This window comes from Pelobates fuscus, chromosome 5, assembly GCF_036172605.1.
Source record: "Pelobates fuscus isolate aPelFus1 chromosome 5, aPelFus1.pri, whole genome shotgun sequence".
Taxonomy (NCBI): domain Eukaryota; kingdom Metazoa; phylum Chordata; class Amphibia; order Anura; family Pelobatidae; genus Pelobates; species Pelobates fuscus.
Window position 1 is genome coordinate 98,958,714 of NC_086321.1, and position 19,409 is coordinate 98,978,122.

A 19,409-nucleotide genomic window follows, 5' to 3' on the forward strand; every position below is an offset into this window, starting at 1 on the left:
AGGATATCACTAAGGACCAAAAATGCCCAAGTCCACTGTGGTTACAAAAGGACATGCCCGTGCTGTATATGCATCAGTTGTCTTACTTTGCCAGAAGTAATTACCACTTAGAGAGGAATTCGTAGCAGCAGAGTTACAGGTTGCCGAAGAGACAGGCCACGGGTGCAACAAGCTCCAGGCAGTAAAAAAAGTTCAGATTTCTAATTGTGTGCATTGTTTTAAAGCAGAAATGCCGCACATACAGATGTTTACCACCATGACTACTTCTAAAAGCAGAAGTGGTCATGGTGGTTGGAGTAACCATTTAATGTAGCAAAACTTTTTACACACTGGAAATGGTCCTCTACATCATTTTTTTTAGAGAGTGGCTTACAATGACTAATAAAATTTGCACTTGAGAAGAGCTTACCTAGATGGCAAGAGTGGTTAGGACACTGCACAATGTTAGGCAGCAATCGTCGGTGGCAGATCTCAACAACCTAATAACAAACTTCTCTCTCACACCTTGAAGTCAGCAATAACTTATCTATGTATATGCACTGCCTTCTACTAATGGAGACCTATAGCTCCGATCTTCTAACAATAGTCAAGATGTTCCTTGTTGTTGCTGTGTCTACTTTAGGATAGTTCTAACCTAACCTATTTAGCAGCTTCTTTCCCCTGACTTCTTGTGAACATTTTGTATATCGCTCCCCTTCATTCACTTATTTCTCTCCTCTCCATTATCCTACCCATCTCTCAGTGACTCTTGTTTATCCCTTACCCCACCTCTCAGCCCCACATAACACTCTCAAAAATGTAATCACTGGCACTATCTCTATTGACTTATGCTCACTGTACCTTCTTATGTGCAGAGCTTGATACTTTAATCAAAATTTCAGAACTCCAGAGCGTCATGTCTTATATCAGTGATTTAATAGACATTGAGTAGACATTGCAAGGTTAGGCAGCAATGAAGTACAAGAATAGAGGTAACCAATCATTTGCTGTCATGGGAGACATATCTTTAGAGACATTACTACAGTTTATTGGCTCTGACGGGACAAGGATGAGGGTGTGTAGATAATAAAAAGATAGATGATAAAAGTGTAACGAGAACACAGCAAACTCTTTAACCTTCAACTACAGCGAAAGCCTGCAGCCAGGGACAGAGCAAGAGGTGGATGTAGTGATTGTAACAGAAAGGGGAAATACCACACTGTTACAGTGACAGAAGCAGCAAGAGTATTTCTACAGTGTACAAAGTGAGCTTTACATGACCTAGTTTATAGTCAGCCAGCCTATACACGTTTTGTTTCCCTGCATCCTGCCTACATTCCATGTACTTGGATCTGGTGCATCAGCTCCATTGGCCCCTATGTTAATCTGGCCATTACCATTAGAAATAATTAGATGGGGAGTGGCTTAGCCTGAAAAGTAAATGGCTGTAATGCAAGAGAGCTCTCGAAGGATTTGGGATAAAAGCAGAGAAAAGCAACAAATACTGCACAATTCTTTATGTTTATGTTTGATTTACTATACATAAAAGGGAACTTTTGATAATTGATGATGATGATACAACCATATTCAACTCTGATGGTCTGTTATTCTCATTTAAAAGAGGACAAGGCCCTTGGAAGACAAAAGAAGATGGTCTTTTAAAGATATTTAGCAATTATTTTTGTCATTTATGTAAGATGTAATTTATTTTATATTTTTATTTGAAATAACTTTTCAGGTAGTTATCACTATGTATGATAAAGATAGTAAGATGTTCATTGCTATTTTCTCATTATCTTTTCTTTCTTTTTAAGATTGAGGGCTGTGCCATTAATTCCAGTTGTACTTAAAATGTATCTGAAAAGGGTAAGATTATCTATAGATCATATTCCCAGCAGTAATATTCATATCCTCTGATTATACTCTTTATTTTCTTTCTATTATACATATAAGACATACTAAAGTCACCACATCATAACTACAGCTTAATACAGGGCTAGACGAATACCAGGTGCCAGATCACCATTGCAACTGGGAATCTGGTCCTGGTGCCTGGCTATTTGTTAGCCTGTTTCCTCGGAGGCGGGTAGCCGGCTGAGGGAGAGTGGAGGCGGAGCAATGGAGGTGGAGAGGGAGCTGTGATCTTCTTGCTCTGCTCTCTCATGCCCTGCAGTGATGCTGGTAGCCAGAATTTGATGTCACTCCAGCCTCAGTATTACTAAATGGCGCACAAGGAAGCAGAGTAAGAAGCGCTTTAAGATTTCAGCCGCCACAGTGGACCCCAGGGGCAAAATCCCTACTGCACCCTAAGGAAAGCTGATCCACTTCAGCTCTCGCAAAGGTAGGGAGGCTGGGTGGACTTAATTTGAATTAAAACAAATAATTTGTTATCTATAAACAATTTTATAATATTATAATATTTTATAATGTTAGGAGACATTTTTTTTCCCCCTTAAACTGACAAAGCTTTGATTTTTAATGACAAAACTACAATACATAAAGGGACACTATAGTCGCCAGAGCCACTACAGCTTAATGTAGTTTTAATGGTGTCAAAGCATGTCCCTTTAGGCTTTTTAATGTAGAAAATATTGCCTTTTCAGAGAAAGGTTTCTCAGAAAATGCAGTGTTTACATTACTGCATAGTAGCACCTCTAGGTGCAGTCACTCAGACAGCCACTAGAGGTGCTTCCAAGTCTAGTGCTGCAGCACTGGTGTTCAGTGTCTATACGCTCTGCATGTAGGCGCTGAATGTTTCCCATAGAGATGCATCAATTCATCAATTCAATGTATCTGAGAATATGCTGATTGGTGCAGTGCAGTGTTTTTGGCGCACAGGCGCTTAAGCCTCCCAATGCTTTCCAGTGGGGATTGGCTGAGATTGGAAAAAAATTAATTAACCACTGAGGCTGGGTAAGGTGGGGCCAGCAACAGCCAGACCGGGAAGCACCGGGGAAAAAAAAGGGGGAGTAAAAATACCTTTTTAACGTAAAGAGAGGGGGACTGGGGATGCAAATAGTTATTATACCACTATAGTGTCAGGAATACACGTTTGTATTCCTGACCTTATAGTGTTTTTTTAAAATCATGCAATCGTAAAACCAAATTGAAAAGAGCTTGCAGACTTTTGAACAGATATTTGATCTTCTTATTTATTTTAATTGTAAAGCCATTTGCCAGTCCTTTCATGGCATAATGCTTCTAAGAATGGAAAGTGGATATTGAATAATACTTGTAGTGTCTAACATGGTATTGGGCTAGATTCCAAAATCAGCTGCATTGCAGTAAGAAATAAATTTTACCCTTAACAGCAATCCAAACACTGGTCAGGCACACACAAGGTGCTCTGTGCCACCCAATGCAATATTAATCAGCCTGGTAATTAAAGGAGAGATTTTTATGATTTGCAGATCCGTAGTGAGCTTTACTAGCTATAAAAACTTTTAGTTACCGCAGGTTGTTTCATGCTAACAAGAGCAGTGCAGGACATCATGTTATGCTAAATAAAGCTATAATTCTCATACTTCTCAAATCACTTTAATAACAAGCAGGTGTAGAGTAAAATAGTCTGGGGGAAAAAGTGCAAATGCTTTATTTATTTTTTTTTTTTTTATAAAGTTGTGTCTGTACTGAACTCTCTATATGCACAAGTTTTCAATATTCCAACCATTATTAGAACTACTAAAGGGCTACATTTTGCTTTTCTGCCATGGGTCATATGGCCGTTTTATTAAAGCCCACAGTCTTCACGTAAAATAACAGTGTATAATCAAATAAAATATAGGAATCTACTCTAGAGAAAAATATAAAAATTCAAGTAAACGGAGACACCTCACTACATTTGATATCATCCAGGGACACTGTATGCCCTCATCCGAATCCCAATCTGCATGATGACAGCCAGACACTTGGTAATTTGAGGTAATTGAGGTCTGTAGCTCAAAAACGCCTGCTTTAGCTCTGCACATGGTTTCCACAGGCTCTCCCAATAGACCTTTGTCCCAAGTCCTCTGCCATTTAGGAGTTAAATCCCTTTGTTTATGAACCCTAGTCACACCTCCCTGCATGTGACTTGCACAGCCTTCCATAAACACTTCCTGTATAGAGAGCCCTATTTAGGCTTTCTTTATTGCAAGTTCTGTTTAATTAAGATTTTCTTATCCCCTGCTATGTTAATAGCTTGCTAGACCCTGCAAGAGCCTCCTGTATGTGATTAAAGTTCAATTTGAGATTGAGATACAATTATTTAAGGTAAATTACATCTGTTTGAAAGTGAAACCAGTTTTTTTTTCATGCAGGCTCTGTCAATCATAGCCAGGGAAGGTGTGGCTAGGGCTGCATAAACAGAAACAAAGTGATTTAACTCCTAAATGACAGTGAATTGAGCAGTGAAATTGCAGGGGAATGATCTATACACTAAAACTGCTTTATTTAGCTAAAGTCATTTAGGTGACTATAGTGTTCCTTTAAGTCATAAATCCCAGACTGGTAGGAGTGCCTTGAGGACTGGATTGGAAACCACTGCTCTAGACTTACAATTACTAGTTTCTGAATGTATCTGTATTTTGACAGCTCTGAATGTTACGAGAGACGTAAGACCAACTATTTATGTCACTGATTCCTTTAGATTGGTTTTATCTGGGCCACTCACAGCAGAATTATGTCTCAAACATTAAGAAAGAAGAGGTGTTGGAGAAGTGTTTGGGATCAATTTACTACACAAACAAGGTATAAGAGACAACTGATGTTAAGGTCACTGAAAAGGAGCAGCAGCTTGAAATATCTGTACTTTACTGAGCTGCTCTACATTAAATTGGGCTGCACAAGTTCATCAGACATTGTTTGTGCACCTCTCCATGTGCTTTGTTTTATCAGTACAGGCATACCCCGCTTTGTGGACCCTCACTTTGTGTAAACTCGCGAGAACGGACATTCCCGCGCTGCACAGACACAGTATGACCGAAGAGGCGGAGCAGATGCACGGAGTTCCCGCCAGTTGCCAGCGAGATCGGAGTTGCCCGCCAGAGTTGCCGTCCGTCCAAAAACCTGAATAAAGGTAAGTATACTGTACAGTACTTCCCGTAGTCATTCTCAACTTGTCACAACCCATTACAAACTTTCCTAAGCTGTCGAATGAGAGATATGTGGAATAAAACAATGTACAGTATAAGGCTTTTTGATTTATACAAACAGTGTACATTCACTTCTGCATGCATTTTGGATATTCCTGAGGGACACATAAATTGACAATATTTTTGAATGCAAAAGCTTTCAACGTGACCCTAAGAAAAGTATCATTGGGAATTCTATTTAGAAAGTTCAATTGGTGAACTCCAGATAGACGTTACCACCTCCAGATCAATAATAATATGTAAGAGCAGCCCTAACACATTACAGTATTACTGTACAGTGCTAATGGTTCACTGAGGAACTTAAGATTGATCATTGAAACAAAATGAAAAAAAAAAACTAAATGAAAAAAAACTTGTGGCAAGCTGGGTATTTAGTACCAATATCAGATACTTTGTAGACCACCTTTTGGTTTAAGGTCTTAATTAAGCCGTTTTAGGGGAGAAAATGCTGTTGTGCTTCTTTACAACCTTTCAGATATTGTTCTGAATTAGAAATTTTCTTTTAATATTGTTTTTGTTTTAGTTATCAATTAATTTATATCAGTTATGCCTGTAAATGACTATAGCAATGCAGTATATGCATTGGGAAGTAAAAAAAGGTATTGCTTAATTTTAAGTACATTTTCGTTTTACATACATGTTCTGGTCCCATTGTGTACTTAAAAGTGGGATGTGCCTGTAAATTCATTTTGTCATTGAGAGGGCACTGAAGTAGCTACATCAAGAGACCACTTGTCCATCTCAAATTTTCTTTTTGGGAAGTCATGTGCTTGAAGTGACAGCACGTACAAAATTATCTATGGTATGTCCACAGCACATGCAATCTGATTAGCCTGAGCAACAGCATATTCAAAGAACAAATATTTGGAAGAACGTCTAGATAAGCCGTGCTGAGAATATTACAGAATATTACACATGCACATAGATACTCAAACAAAACGCAAGTTGCATATGAATCCCACTAACCCCAGGCACTTAATACATAATTGAGATCAGCCTTTGAGATAACTGAACTATGAGCAGTTAATTGGACTTATGGGTAAAATACTTTGAATGATTCATGTCCTACATAAGGCGTATTAAAGAAAGAACAAGCAAACAAAAAGGAGAGTGTCCTTCTATCCACATTGAAGTATGTCTAGTTCTTACTTGTGAATATAATTAGCATGACTGTTAAATCTGCCCAAATAGATTTTGGATGCATACAGTTAACTAAAGTTCTACGTTAGGTGGCAAAATATCACCATAGAGGTTTCCTGAATTATAAAATAATCACATTTCCCAAACTAATAAGCAATGTGTTATATCTAAACCTGCATTCAACAACAATCGCATCAGCTATCACAGAGAACATGTCTGGTAAAATTAGTGCTCTAGACTGTGGCACTGTCTTAGAGAGTACTAATTCATTCCAGGGACTCCAAATGTAACTGTACAAGCATTTTAGTTTTCTTCTAAAGAAGAAGATAAAGTGGCACAAATTGATCTTACAATATTGTTGACACTTAAGACACAAAGTAAACATATATAAATATACTGTAAGTACTGTATTAGTGAAAAGTCAGCTAATATACACTAACCAGTTACAACATGAAAACCACCTGTCTAATATTGTGTAGGCCTCCCTCGTGCTGCCAAACCCGCTCTGATAAGTCTAGGCATGGACTCCACAAGATCTCTGAACATGTCCTGTGCTATCTGGCACCAAGACATTAGCTGCGGATCCTTTAAGTCCTGCAAGTTGCGAGGTGGGGCCTCCATGGATGGAATTTGTTGTTCCAGCACATCCCACAGATGCTCAATCAGATTGAGATGTAGGGGATTTGGAGGCCAAGGCAACAAGAACTCTTTCTCCTGTTTCTCAAATCATTCTTGAACAATTTTCGCAGTGTGTTAGCATGGGTGTCCACAGGGGGAGGTGGGAGGGGGGGGGAGAATGACAGACTTTTTCAGCATGTGCTGGTATTTCTCTAATGAAATTGAGAGTACAGTGCAATACCGGTGTATGGAGAAAGGCAGGGATAGGAAGCTACATCTTATCCTTGCTTCTCTTTCCTGACTGAATCCATAGGGGAGCAGCACAGAGTGCAGCCAGCAACTACCAGACTGCAGAGACTGACTACAGATCAGGTAAGTGAAAGATGGGGTCAGCCTACAGATCAGGTAAGCAAGGGATGGGGGGGCAGACTACAGATCAGGTAAGCGAGGGATGGGGGGGCAGACTACAGATCAGGTAAGCGAGGGATGGGGGGGCAGACTACAGATCAGGTAAGCGAGGGATGGGGGGGCAGACTACAGATCAGGTAAGCGAGGGATGGGGGGACAGACTACAGATCAGGTAAGCGAGGGATGGGGGGGCAGACTACAGATCAGGTAAGCGAGGGATGGGGGGGCAGACTACAGATCAGGTAAGCGAGGGATGGGGGGGCAGACTACAGATCAGGTAAGCGAGGGATGGGGGGGCAGACTACAGATCAGGTAAGCGAGGGATGGGGGGGCAGACTACAGATCAGGTAAGCGAGGGATGGGGGGGCAGACTACAGATCAGGTAAGCGAGGGATGGGGGGGCAGACTACAGATCAGGTAAGCGAGGGATGGGGGGACAGACTACAGATCAGGTAAGCGAGGGATGGGGGGACAGACTACAGATCAGGTAAGCGAGGGATGGGGGGGCAGACTACAGATCAGGTAAGCGAGGGATGGGGGGGCAGACTACAGATCAGGTAAGCGAGGGATGGGGGGGCAGACTACAGATCAGGTAAGCGAGGGATGGGGGGCAGACTACAGATCAGGTAAGCGAGGGATGGGGGGCAGACTACAGATCAGGTAAGCGAGGGATTGGGGGGCAGACTACAGATTAGGTAAGCGAGGGATGGGGGGCAGACTACAGATCAGGTAAGCGAGGGATTGGGGGGCAGACTACAGATTAGGTAAGCGAGGGATGGGGGGCAGACTACAGATCAGGTAAGCGAGGGATTGGGGGGCAGACTACAGATTAGGTAAGCGAGGGATGGGGGGCAGACTACAGATCAGGTAAGCGAGGGATTGGGGGGCAGACTACAGATTAGGTAAGCGAGGGATGGGGGGGCAGACTACAGATCAGGTAAGCAAGGGATGGGGGGGCAGACTACAGATCAGGTAAGCGAGGGATGGGGGGGCAGACTACAGATCAGGTAAGCGAGGGATGGGGGGGCAGACTACAGATCAGGTAAGCGAGGGATGGGGGGACAGACTACAGATCAGGTAAGGGAGGGATGGGGGGGCAGACTACAGATCAGGTAAGCGAGGGATGGGGGGGCAGACTACAGATCAGGTAAGCGAGGGATGGGGGGGCAGACTACAGATCAGGTAAGCGAGGGATGGGGGGCAGACTACAGATCAGGTAAGCGAGGGATGGGGGGCAGACTACAGATCAGGTAAGCGAGGGATTGGGGGGCAGACTACAGATTAGGTAAGCGAGGGATGGGGGGCAGACTACAGATCAGGTAAGCGAGGGATTGGGGGGCAGACTACAGATTAGGTAAGCGAGGGATGGGGGGCAGACTACAGATCAGGTAAGCGAGGGATTGGGGGGCAGACTACAGATTAGGTAAGCGAGGGATGGGGGGCAGACTACAGATCAGGTAAGCGAGGGATTGGGGGGCAGACTACAGATTAGGTAAGCGAGGGATGGGGGGGCAGACTACAGATCAGGTAAGCAAGGGATGAGGGGCAGACTACAGATCAGGTAAGCGAAGCATGGGGGGCAGACTACAGATCAGGTAAGCGAGGCATGGGGGGCAGACTACAGATCAGGTAAGTGAGGCATGGTGGGCAGCCTACAGAAAGGGGCAGCAAGGAGCAGGAAGGGGAAGCAAAGAGAAGGAAGGGTCTTCAAGGAGCAGGAAGGGGCAGCAAGAAGCAGGAAGGGGCAGCAAGTAGAAGAAAGGGGCAGCAAGTAGAAGGAAGGGTCTGCAAGTAGAAGGAAGGGATCAGAAACAGAAAGGAGCAGAAGGGCCCAAAAGAAGCAGAAAGTAGCAGAAAGGTAAAAAAGCATAAGGAGCCAAGGAGGAGAGAAGACCATGTCAGAAGAAAAAGAAGACTGTGTTAAATGAAGGAGAAGAAAAGGAGATTGGAGCAGAAGGGACAAGTGAAGCGATCCCTCCACTTCACTCTGGACACTGGGCCTGGCAGGGAAACTTTGGACCTTCTCATCTCCCCAGTTAAAAAATGTGTTCATTTTTTTTACTGAGTGTCAGGAAGCACTGAGTGCCGCTGTGTAGAGATGTGTTGCTGACTGGCTGACCGCTCAGGTAAGCTGGCACTCTAAGCCAATCAGTAGCTCCCCCCCAAAAAGTAAAACATTTTTATAAACCAGGAACTAGCGATTGGCTTAGAGCGTCAGCTGGCCACTCAAGTCAATCAGCGACACCCATGCCTGAAGTCAATCTGCACTTCCTGACACTCCGTTTCAGAAGCTGAATACCACTGAACGACCTGGAGATCTGGAGCTGGAGGAAGCAGTTGGGGTTAAACCAATGAAGAGCGGTTTAACCCCTTAAAGTAAGGAGAGCATCCAAGGGCTTCCTGGCATCATAGCATTTTCATTTAGATTAAGTTGTTATGGTGACCAGAATGTTCCTTTAATTTGCTTAAAGGAACACTATAGTGTCAGGAATACAAAAATGTATTCCTGACACCATAGTTGTGACAACGCTATTCAACCTGGCTTTATGTGATAATGACCCTCCCCTTCATGACTGTCAAAAAGGGGCCAATCAGGGGGGCGGAGCCAAGCAGCGCACAGGAGCGGTCGCCATTTCCTACAGCTCCTGTGTGCACCGGCCGATAACGCGGAATATCGCCAGCATCCCGCGAGCCACAAACCTCTAGACACCGGTGCTGCATTCAGGGCACCGTCCGGAAGCGGCCGATGCCTTTCTTTTCGACGCCGGGCAAGAAAAACCGCAAACGAGGCTTTGGGGCCTACCGCGCGGCCGGCCGGACGCACGCAACGGCTGGGGAACACTTTCTCTGGGGAGACCCGGACCTGTCAGACCTGCTACCACTATACCAGGAAAACGGAGAAATGGGGAGAAAATCCCAAAAAACGCCCGCGACCACAGCAAAAACACAGCGCGTCATAGGCCAGATGTGGTCAGCCTCAACACCATCAAGAGACTCACAGGAACCCTCTCCCACGAGAGACCCCACACCACAACAGTCTGAAAGTGAGTACTCACCCCAGAGGCCACACCAGGCCACCTAGGACACAGCCAGCATACCTGGACACTTGACCACTGCCACAAAACAGGATATACAGGAGATGCTCTTAAGCCTCCAATCAAACCTCAAGAAAATGTGGGAAGCTGATCTGGCAACACTGACCACAGAGGTACAAGCTGTTACAGCACGCACCCAAGCCACTGAAACAGATGTTGCAGCCCTGAAACAGGACTTCCAGACACTGAGCGACAAGGTACACCAGTTGCAAAAGGTCCAACTTGACACCAACAGACAAGTGAGCACCCTAGATGACAGAGGCAGGAGGAAGAACATAAAGATAAGGGGAGTCCCAGAAACCATCCCCTTGGAGGAACTGCCGCAATATGTGAGGAGGCTGGTGGAAACTCTCATGCCTGCAAAGCGAGCTAAGTACTTTACGTTTGATGGGGTATATAAAATAGCCAAATCCCCCAGGGCCCCAACTGCAGCACCCAGGGACATAATCCTCAGATGCCAAACGGTAGCCGATAAACTAGGGCTAACAGCAGTGTTACAGGGAAAAGCCCCGTACAATTTTGAAAACGGCCACATATCCTTTTTTCAAGATTTAAGCAGGGCCACCCTGCAGTGGCGTAAGAGCATGCAACCTCTCACGAGGACATTACAGGCGGCAAACGTAACCTATAGATGGGCTACCCCAAACACCCTGTGGGTCACGAAGGACGGGCAATCCTACAAGGCCACAGCCCCGACGGATGCTCCTGCACTGCTAACAACGTTGGGCCTTTCCACCAACGGAACCCACACACTCGGAACACTAGACTCCCGATCTGAAACATCTACGCAGGAACTGGGACGGAACACGAACCCCACCACTTGAATGGGACACTCACAGTCATAAATCCCCCAAGAGGGAAAGAAGGGACACCATTCAGCTGTTGCTGGAACTAATGGCCCCTCCAAAGCCGTTATTTGTTAAAGTTGATATGTATGATTTATTTCTTATTATTTTTACTTTTTGTGGCAAACTAATAGCGAAACAACTCACTTGCTGGTTCACCATACTCACGCAAACACACGAGAGAGGCGACAAAATCTTTAAGGCCCTAGGCCTTTGATATACACGTCAGGCATAAAACGAATCCACAGATTGCTCACACAGCAACACCCCCCCCCCCCCCAGGGAGAAGGGGTAGACACTAGAAGGATGTCGGAGGGACACCATGTGGCATTAGACCACTGTAGCACTAGACAAGCCCCGCATGGTAACCAACATCCCCACACTATCATAGTCAAGCAGCACGACTTATTACTTGCTCCTCGGACACGTAGCTTACACCGCTGTAACATATTGGAGCAACACCTCCATGACATACACAACATTACTATACCTAGCGACTATAGACTAGCTCATCCGAACTCCAAATAGAACCACACAGGACATGGCGGTACTATACAAACAACTAGGTCACCTCGTTATAACCACACAGTCCACCATCTCACAAAATGTGCAAACATATTGAATGCCATACCTGATGTATAACTGTTACTCTCTGACCACAAAGCAGTGGCAACTATGTATATCATGCTACGTTATACGCAAAATGCACCAAAAATAAAGAATTAAAAAAAAAAAAAGGGGGCCAATCATGGATGTCATTACAATTATACACCTATATGGCGTTGTTCGCACTGTCAAGAAGAATGGCACTACTCTTCAACGAGTATTAATACATTTTAATATGCAACATTAAACAATTCACGTTAGGTTCTGAGAAGTACCAACACAGTATGCAAGGCCTTGGCATGGCATTTCTGACCTCGTTTAAGTGCTCTTGTTTAATACATGCCAGTCAGGTGAGCGTAACATGGGATGAGTGAGATTTATCAAACCAACAGTAATTTCTGGTGCAATTTATGAAATGTTTTTTTTCATCGATTTCTTCCTTTCTACCATAACCGTCATTTTGTAAAAAACTAAATTTCAGTGAAGCATAAGATTTATCAATCTTTCGTCCACTTTTTCAAACAGAAAAGTGTTCCGTTTCATTTTTCATTTCACAGCCACTCTAAATTTGTGATCTTCTGAAATGGAAATTGCGGTCTAATCTGGAGACATTTAATGTAAAGAAAACCGTCACTTTTCAGAACACTTTGATAGCTATGCCCCTTTACGTCATTGGTGCACACTCATCTAACTTCTTACTTACCAATAGTGAAGGAAGGCAGACATGTCAAGCAGTGGGTCTATAAAGTTGTTTTTTTGTTTAAAAAAAAAATAAAACTTAACTGTTAATACATTAGTTACAGAAACAAATATTTAAAAAAAGCTCTTCAATCACAGGCAAAAATTACAAATGCTCACTGTGAGATACAGGGAATAAACAGCTGACATGTTCAGCCTTTACATAACATCAGAGCCCTTTCATGTGTCATCATTCACTTTCTAAGCAAGATAAATTATTGCTTCCCAGGTGTCAGTCAGGGTAGAGTGAAAATACCCTCCAGGTTTGTCAATCTAAATTCTGAAAGCAATGACTAAGCTTAACTATTTCAAAGCCAGAGGGGCAATGCATAAACAGCAGTACACACAGCTCTCACCCACAAGGCAGCCACACTGCTATGGCATTAAATGCAAGATAACTTGAAAGACCTTAAAAAAATACATATTTTTTTTAATTTACAAATCTCATAAAAAGTATGAAATACTTTTCCATTTGCGAAAATGAACTTCAAAATGAATTTGTCACAGAAATAATGCTTGGATAGTATCAAAGACAAGCAAACTTTCATGCAGAAACAGCATATTAAATATATTCTGTGTGGATCACAGGCAAATAAATATTGTACATATTGTAATAATACATTATTAAGGTGGCTTAGGGGGCTTCTATTTAATTTAATTTAATTTTCAAATACTTTATTGATACAAAGATTTACTTGAAAATTAAAAAACAATTATCACGGTCTGAATGTTAATGTAACATTGGGATTGGCTTAATATCCATGGGCATAATAGTTGGTAGTGGTACATTCAATGTTTCTTTATCAGAAGCATCTGATTTGCTAAGCGTGGCAATTGCTATTCATGACCGGTGGGATCGAGCCTAAACCTCAATTTTGCCATTCAGCTTTAATTCACTAAAATTCGGTGTTTAGTGTATGCTGCATTGCAGTGAAAGTCCTATCTGTCCTCAAAAATTAAGATGAAAATTATGGTTTAACAAGCACTTAAGAAAATGTAAAAATTGTTAGACCACTAAAGTGGCCTTAAGTGCCAAACAAACAAAAATGGCCTTTTGTCGTTATGTGGTAATTATTGTTCAGCGGTTTTCAATAGTATGGTGGTATTTTTAATTGTGAATAGAATTTGGAAGAATTGAATGAAGTTGTACATTTAAAGTGATGGGTTTCAGTAAACTCAAATACACATCTGACCATTACACAAACCGGTATTTTGTGACATTGCATTCTAGATACACATTAATGTGTAGTTGGCCCCCCTTTGCAGCTATAACAGCTTCCACTCTTATGGGAGGCTTTCCACAGAATTTTGGAGTGTTTCTGTCGTAAGTTATGTCCAGTCATCCAGTAGAGAGGTCAGGCACTGGATTTGGACGGGAAGGCCTGGCTTGCAATCTCCGTTCCAGTTCATGCCAAATTTTCTTGATGGGGTTGAGGGCAGGCAAAGGTGAGTCCTACTTCACTGAACCGGTCCCTCACAGTCAAATTCTGTGAAATTCCAAAACTTTTCTATCTTTATGAAATGTTAATTTAACAGTGCTGCTCTAACAAAGTCCAGCAATCTACATTTGCAAGATTGAAACTGTATTTTCAGATATCTGAGGTTTAAGGTGATAAGACGTTTTTGCAGATTTGTCCAATTTTGATATCTGCATGTGAACACATGGGCTGAACCTTACGGTGCTTTTCATTACATAATGCTATTCTATGCTGTTATTTTTTGTTTTCATGAACAGTCGAGGTATGTTAAAATGCATTTGAAGCAAATACATGAGTACCTTGCTTTCCATTAAACTAGGGTTTAGTTGTTCTGTACAGCCACAAAATGCTGCATTTTATACAACTGAACTTTCATGTATATCTGCTCATTACCTGTGTAAATTTTACTCTTTGAGGTAAAAAGCAATGACAATCAAATTATCTCTCTTTGATCAGAGTACCTTTTATTCATTATGCTATGCTTGTTTTATTTTCTCTATGATAAGACAATTATGCTTATATCGTGAGGTTACAATTGGAAAACCCATATTTTATGCAAATGCTAAATGTAGTAAGTGTAATGTAGTAAGAGTGTAATTGACTTTATACAATTGTATATCCCTGAAAAATAGGGGATATACAGGAGAGTGGAGCGCTAGGTGAAAAGAGAACCATACATAAATGTTAATGCTTACCCCTTGAGGTATATATGGGGAAGTGTGGCATCAGATGAAATACATGGAATAAAAACACATAGAGATATAGATGGGGCTACCCTTTCTCTCCAACGGCCTCTCACCAAGGAATTCAAGCCACTTTAACATCAGCACCGGACGTGGAGGCTTTCACTCAGCGCCTTGGCTTACCTACTATGGAAATACATGACTGGTATGATATGTCAGAACCCGAAAAGACAAGGCCTCAACATCAGAAACCGACCAGCCAAGCTACAGACACACGGAAAAGAATGTCGTGGAAGACCCCACCAGCATCACCCTTTCTAAGATTAAGAAAACATCCAATGACCCCCCAGTAAAATAAACTGACAAAACCAGACGCAGATGAGGGCACTGGACTCTAAACTATAATGGACATACGATTTGTCTAAAGCAGAATTATACTTGTTCACCCACTCAATCCGCAGATATTGGAAGGGGTAATTATATACAGCAACTAATGTACAATTTTGTGTGTAGACAGAATGTGAGAGCGTTACGATGTCAGTTTTTTTAATAAGAGATCTCACATTACTACACCAGGTTATTTCAATTTAAACAGTGCAAGGTATAACACCCTAAGCACACCATGATACAACAAAGCCCAAATACAACGTAATTTAAATCTCACACACTTTAAGACCAGTTGATAACGTGAAGCGTCAATATTCCGCCTCCAGGGAAGCTACTTAGGAATTGAGGCGTTATAGAGAACGCAAATTTACTTAGAGTGCATTACCGATAGTAAAAAGTGTCCACGCTCCCACAGGACACAAATTAAGGCCCACTAGGGCCGTGAGCGGTACCGACTAACTGAATAGCTTCTGTGACATAGAGTCAAACATTCCCTGAGCCAGCTATTACCGCTGGACACACTCAGGCCACAGTACCGTCTCCTTTATAGAGGTCTAACATACTGTTTCCTCATTATTTCCACAGTCAGCACAAAGCGTTAGACCTCTGTACTTACACGAGAGGGCTCTGATTCTCTACAGAACTTCCCCTCGTAGTACATCGCACTCGATACTTCTTTGAAATGGATGTGTAAATAGTTATTGCTTTTATAGTTTTATCTGTTCATAATATTCTGTTTTGTACGGCCGTATCCCGGCTATTTCACGCTTACATACTCACACCTAATAGGCAATCCCGATATCTGTGTACACTCCACGTGATATTAATACACCGAATTCCCCAAGTACGACCCCAAACTTAAATATACGCTAAGCTTCGATTTACATCTGAACATGGGAACACTGCGTATATGTTCCCTAAATGTCAGAGGGCTAAATACGCCTGAGAAGAGAAAAATGGTTTTAACTGACTTAGTGAAAAATAAAACAGACATAGCATTTCTCGAGGAAACGCATTTAAGAGGCTATAACGCCCCGAAACTTAAACACCCGAACTTCCCACATGTATACTATAACAATTACAATCAGAGCAAATCACTCGGAGTGATCACGTAGGGTTTTTTATTAAAAAGTTATATTTACTAAAAAAAATAAAAAAACTCATTTGGAGGGGGCGACAGAGCGGGATTAAATTGTTTGACAGCACCAGGGATCTCCAGGCACCATAACCAATATAATGTGCTGTGGAGTTATGTTGCTGAAAATTATCCTTTTTTTAAAGCTGCAAGAGGAATATCTTCCATTTGTGTACTAAAGTTTTTATTTTATTTATATTGTTTTCAATGTGCGCAGGCACAAGGTATGTAGTAGCTTTGCTGCGTACACGGTCACATTAATTTAACCTACCATATGTTTATGAAAGCATAGGCTGAGATTGGTCCGTAAAGTGTTATGGCATACATCACTATAACAAAATGTTATTTTACAGTCCTACCCCCAAATCTGCCTAGATCTGCTGATTCCACATAACCAGGACAATCCATAATGGCATAAGTTATTTAGGCCATATGGCTGTAAAGACTAAAAACAGCATTTATCCCTAAAGGGTTAAATTATATGTAAATGACAGTGTAAAACAATAAAAAGAGTAGCACACAGTTTTCAATTATATCTTGTATTAACACATTAAATTCATGCCAAAATAGGAAAACACAGAAATAAAAAGTTTTCCATATTCATTTTAGACTGGGTTTAACCCCTTAAGGACCAAACTTTTGGAATAAAAGGGAATCATGACATGTCACACGTCATGTGTCCTTAAGGGGTTAAGGTCACCATTGTTGTTAATTACATACTGGGCTGTATTGTTTTTTTGTAGCAAAAAAAAACAAAAAAACAAAGAGAAATAAACCCATGTTTTTATTACACAAATCTCAAAAGTTCATGTCCAGCTTCTTACACTTAAAAGTAGACCTTAGGAACCAATGTTATGTACAGCTTCTACGGTAAGTGTAGGTGTACATAATGCGAGGCAAAACTCCACATTTCATTTCATGGTAAATGGTCTGTATATTTGGGGTTTCAATCAAAGTCCTGTAATAACCAGCTCAGAAAACTGGTAAACAAAATCTGACACATTTATTGTGTTGTGAGGAGGCAAAAAGCAACGACGATAAAAATGGTGAAATACGGTCCCCATACAGGTACCAACCAATAATCGACATCAATGAAAATACTGACAGGTTGGCATAGGAGCAGGTTATTGATTTGTTCCTTAGTGACACATTTATTGACTTATAGTGTAAAAGATATGAACATAAACAAGAATACTTACGGTGTTGGCGAGTTCTAAGTAGCTTCCCCCAACATTGTTAGAAACGTAAGAGGTTTGAGAAAGAAGTCTTTGCAGTGCTGCTTGAGCTGTAGCTTTCCCTCCAAACTCTAAAAACTTCTGCATGATTGAATGGCTCTGTGGGTCAGGACTATGCAAGTCTCGAGCTCCAGAGTCATATTCCCAGCTTTCTCGAGCTCCAGATAAGGCACCTGTGACACAACAACAAAGAAGAATAAAACCAAAGGTAATCCTTTTAAACAATGTGAAGCCAGCGCATAGATTCAAGAGACACCATTCCATAGCAATTCCATAGCAATCTATGCATTCAATAGCAATCTATGCATTAACAGTACTTTATTAACAGTGCTTTCAAAGCCAATGATGACCCATAGCAGTGCTTAATTACTTTAAAGGTATATTACACGTACTGTATATATTTAATGTGCAGAAATAAATTATGAATGGGTGGGGTAAGAAGAAACTGAATGTTTCATTTTAATTAAAGCAATACAATTAACACCCACCTAGGCTGTTTTCACTTCCAATAGGCCAAGATGGCATTCTGTCTGCAAGCTTCTTGTTTTTGCCAGAGTCATCAGACAGATCCACCTCTTCTTTTCGAATTTCACGCACAAGCTGCATACGACACCTGGTAAATTCTTGAAATGAGATCTTCCCAGTCTCATCAGCTCCAAGCTGATGCATTATTTCAGCCACAGACTCTTCCATGTTAAGCTGGCGACAAACCATCAATAAATCATTCCTAGAAAAAAAAGATTGCATTAAACATTGTTACTGTGTCCAGAAGACAGAAGCCTGTTGATAAACTTGCTATCCATCATTCTGGAATCAGACAAAGTGAATTACACAAACAGTCATGAATTCTATCGTCTGCAATATAAATCGAAGCTACTCTACAATAACTAATGTGACACACTCCAAGAACAGTATATACTATTCTAAATCTAGGCTGTTTTTTTTCTTTCATGCTTCATAACATACAACTCTCACCGCTGCTACAAAGGCTAAAGCCTGCAGACCTATAATATGCTAAATTTACTGGCAGATATCTTGTATATTAAATTATCCATATGTACTGTATGCCCTATTATAACATCTGATTAACTACTGTCCTTATAATACCTCACCACTGGGATATGGTAAGCAGTAATAGTGCAAATGCATACTCTGGTTCTGAATATATGTTAGCCTGATTAAAAAACAAACAAACAAACAAAAAAAACTCCTCTGTGGTTCACAGTTTTCTCTAGTTGTGGGACGGAAACAGCATAAAAAGGAACACGCAAAGCAACATAGCCACAACTACCTGCTGTAGTGGTTATGGTGCCTGGAGGGCCCAAGATAAGTACGCAAACAACATCACACCTTAGGAGTGCTAGTTGCCACCTCCTCTAAACTAAGGGACACTAAAAGGACATGCCCACTGCACCCAGATTACTTCAGTGGGATGAAGTGATCTGGATACCTATAGTGGTCTTTAAAATTATAGCAAAAAGCAAAGAAAAGAAAAAGTTACCTGCGCTCTCTCCTTAATCCCTATGTATATTTAGACAAATGGAGGTCATTTAGTTGCTCCAATGGCCATTGGAGGGAATGCCCGCCTGCCAACGTCAAGGCAGACCCCCCTAAGCAGGTCCCAACACTGACCCTTCAGCCTGCTTCCTTGAGCTTCTGGCAAAGATATCTCCACTGAGACAGAGAGGGGTATTTTTTATATACACCCCTATATACTTATTAACCCTTAATAGGGAACACATGGGATGGGCGGCAGCATTGTAACCAGGCTGTGTGATACAAAGTAAATACAAAAGACGTTGGCAGGCGGGCATTCCCTCCAATGGCCATTGGAGCAACTAAATGACCTCCATATGTCTAAATATACATAGGGATTAAGGAGAGAGCGCATGTAACTTTTTATTTTCTTTGCTTTTTGCTATATATTGGG

General features: G+C 41.7%; 1 protein-coding gene across 1 annotated transcript in view; it reads right to left on the reverse strand.

The window, feature by feature from the left end:
* The window catches only part of MCC (MCC regulator of WNT signaling pathway), a 373,218-nt gene that overhangs the window by 299,461 nt on the left and 54,348 nt on the right, over nucleotides 1-19,409 (reverse strand). The window contains exons 2-3 of the mRNA XM_063454100.1: nucleotides 17,968-18,206; nucleotides 17,444-17,652 (exon numbers count right to left, since the gene is read on the reverse strand). Of these exons, the coding sequence (XP_063310170.1) occupies nucleotides 17,444-17,652; nucleotides 17,968-18,206 (448 nt within the window). The remainder of the gene's footprint in view (nucleotides 1-17,443; nucleotides 17,653-17,967; nucleotides 18,207-19,409) is intronic.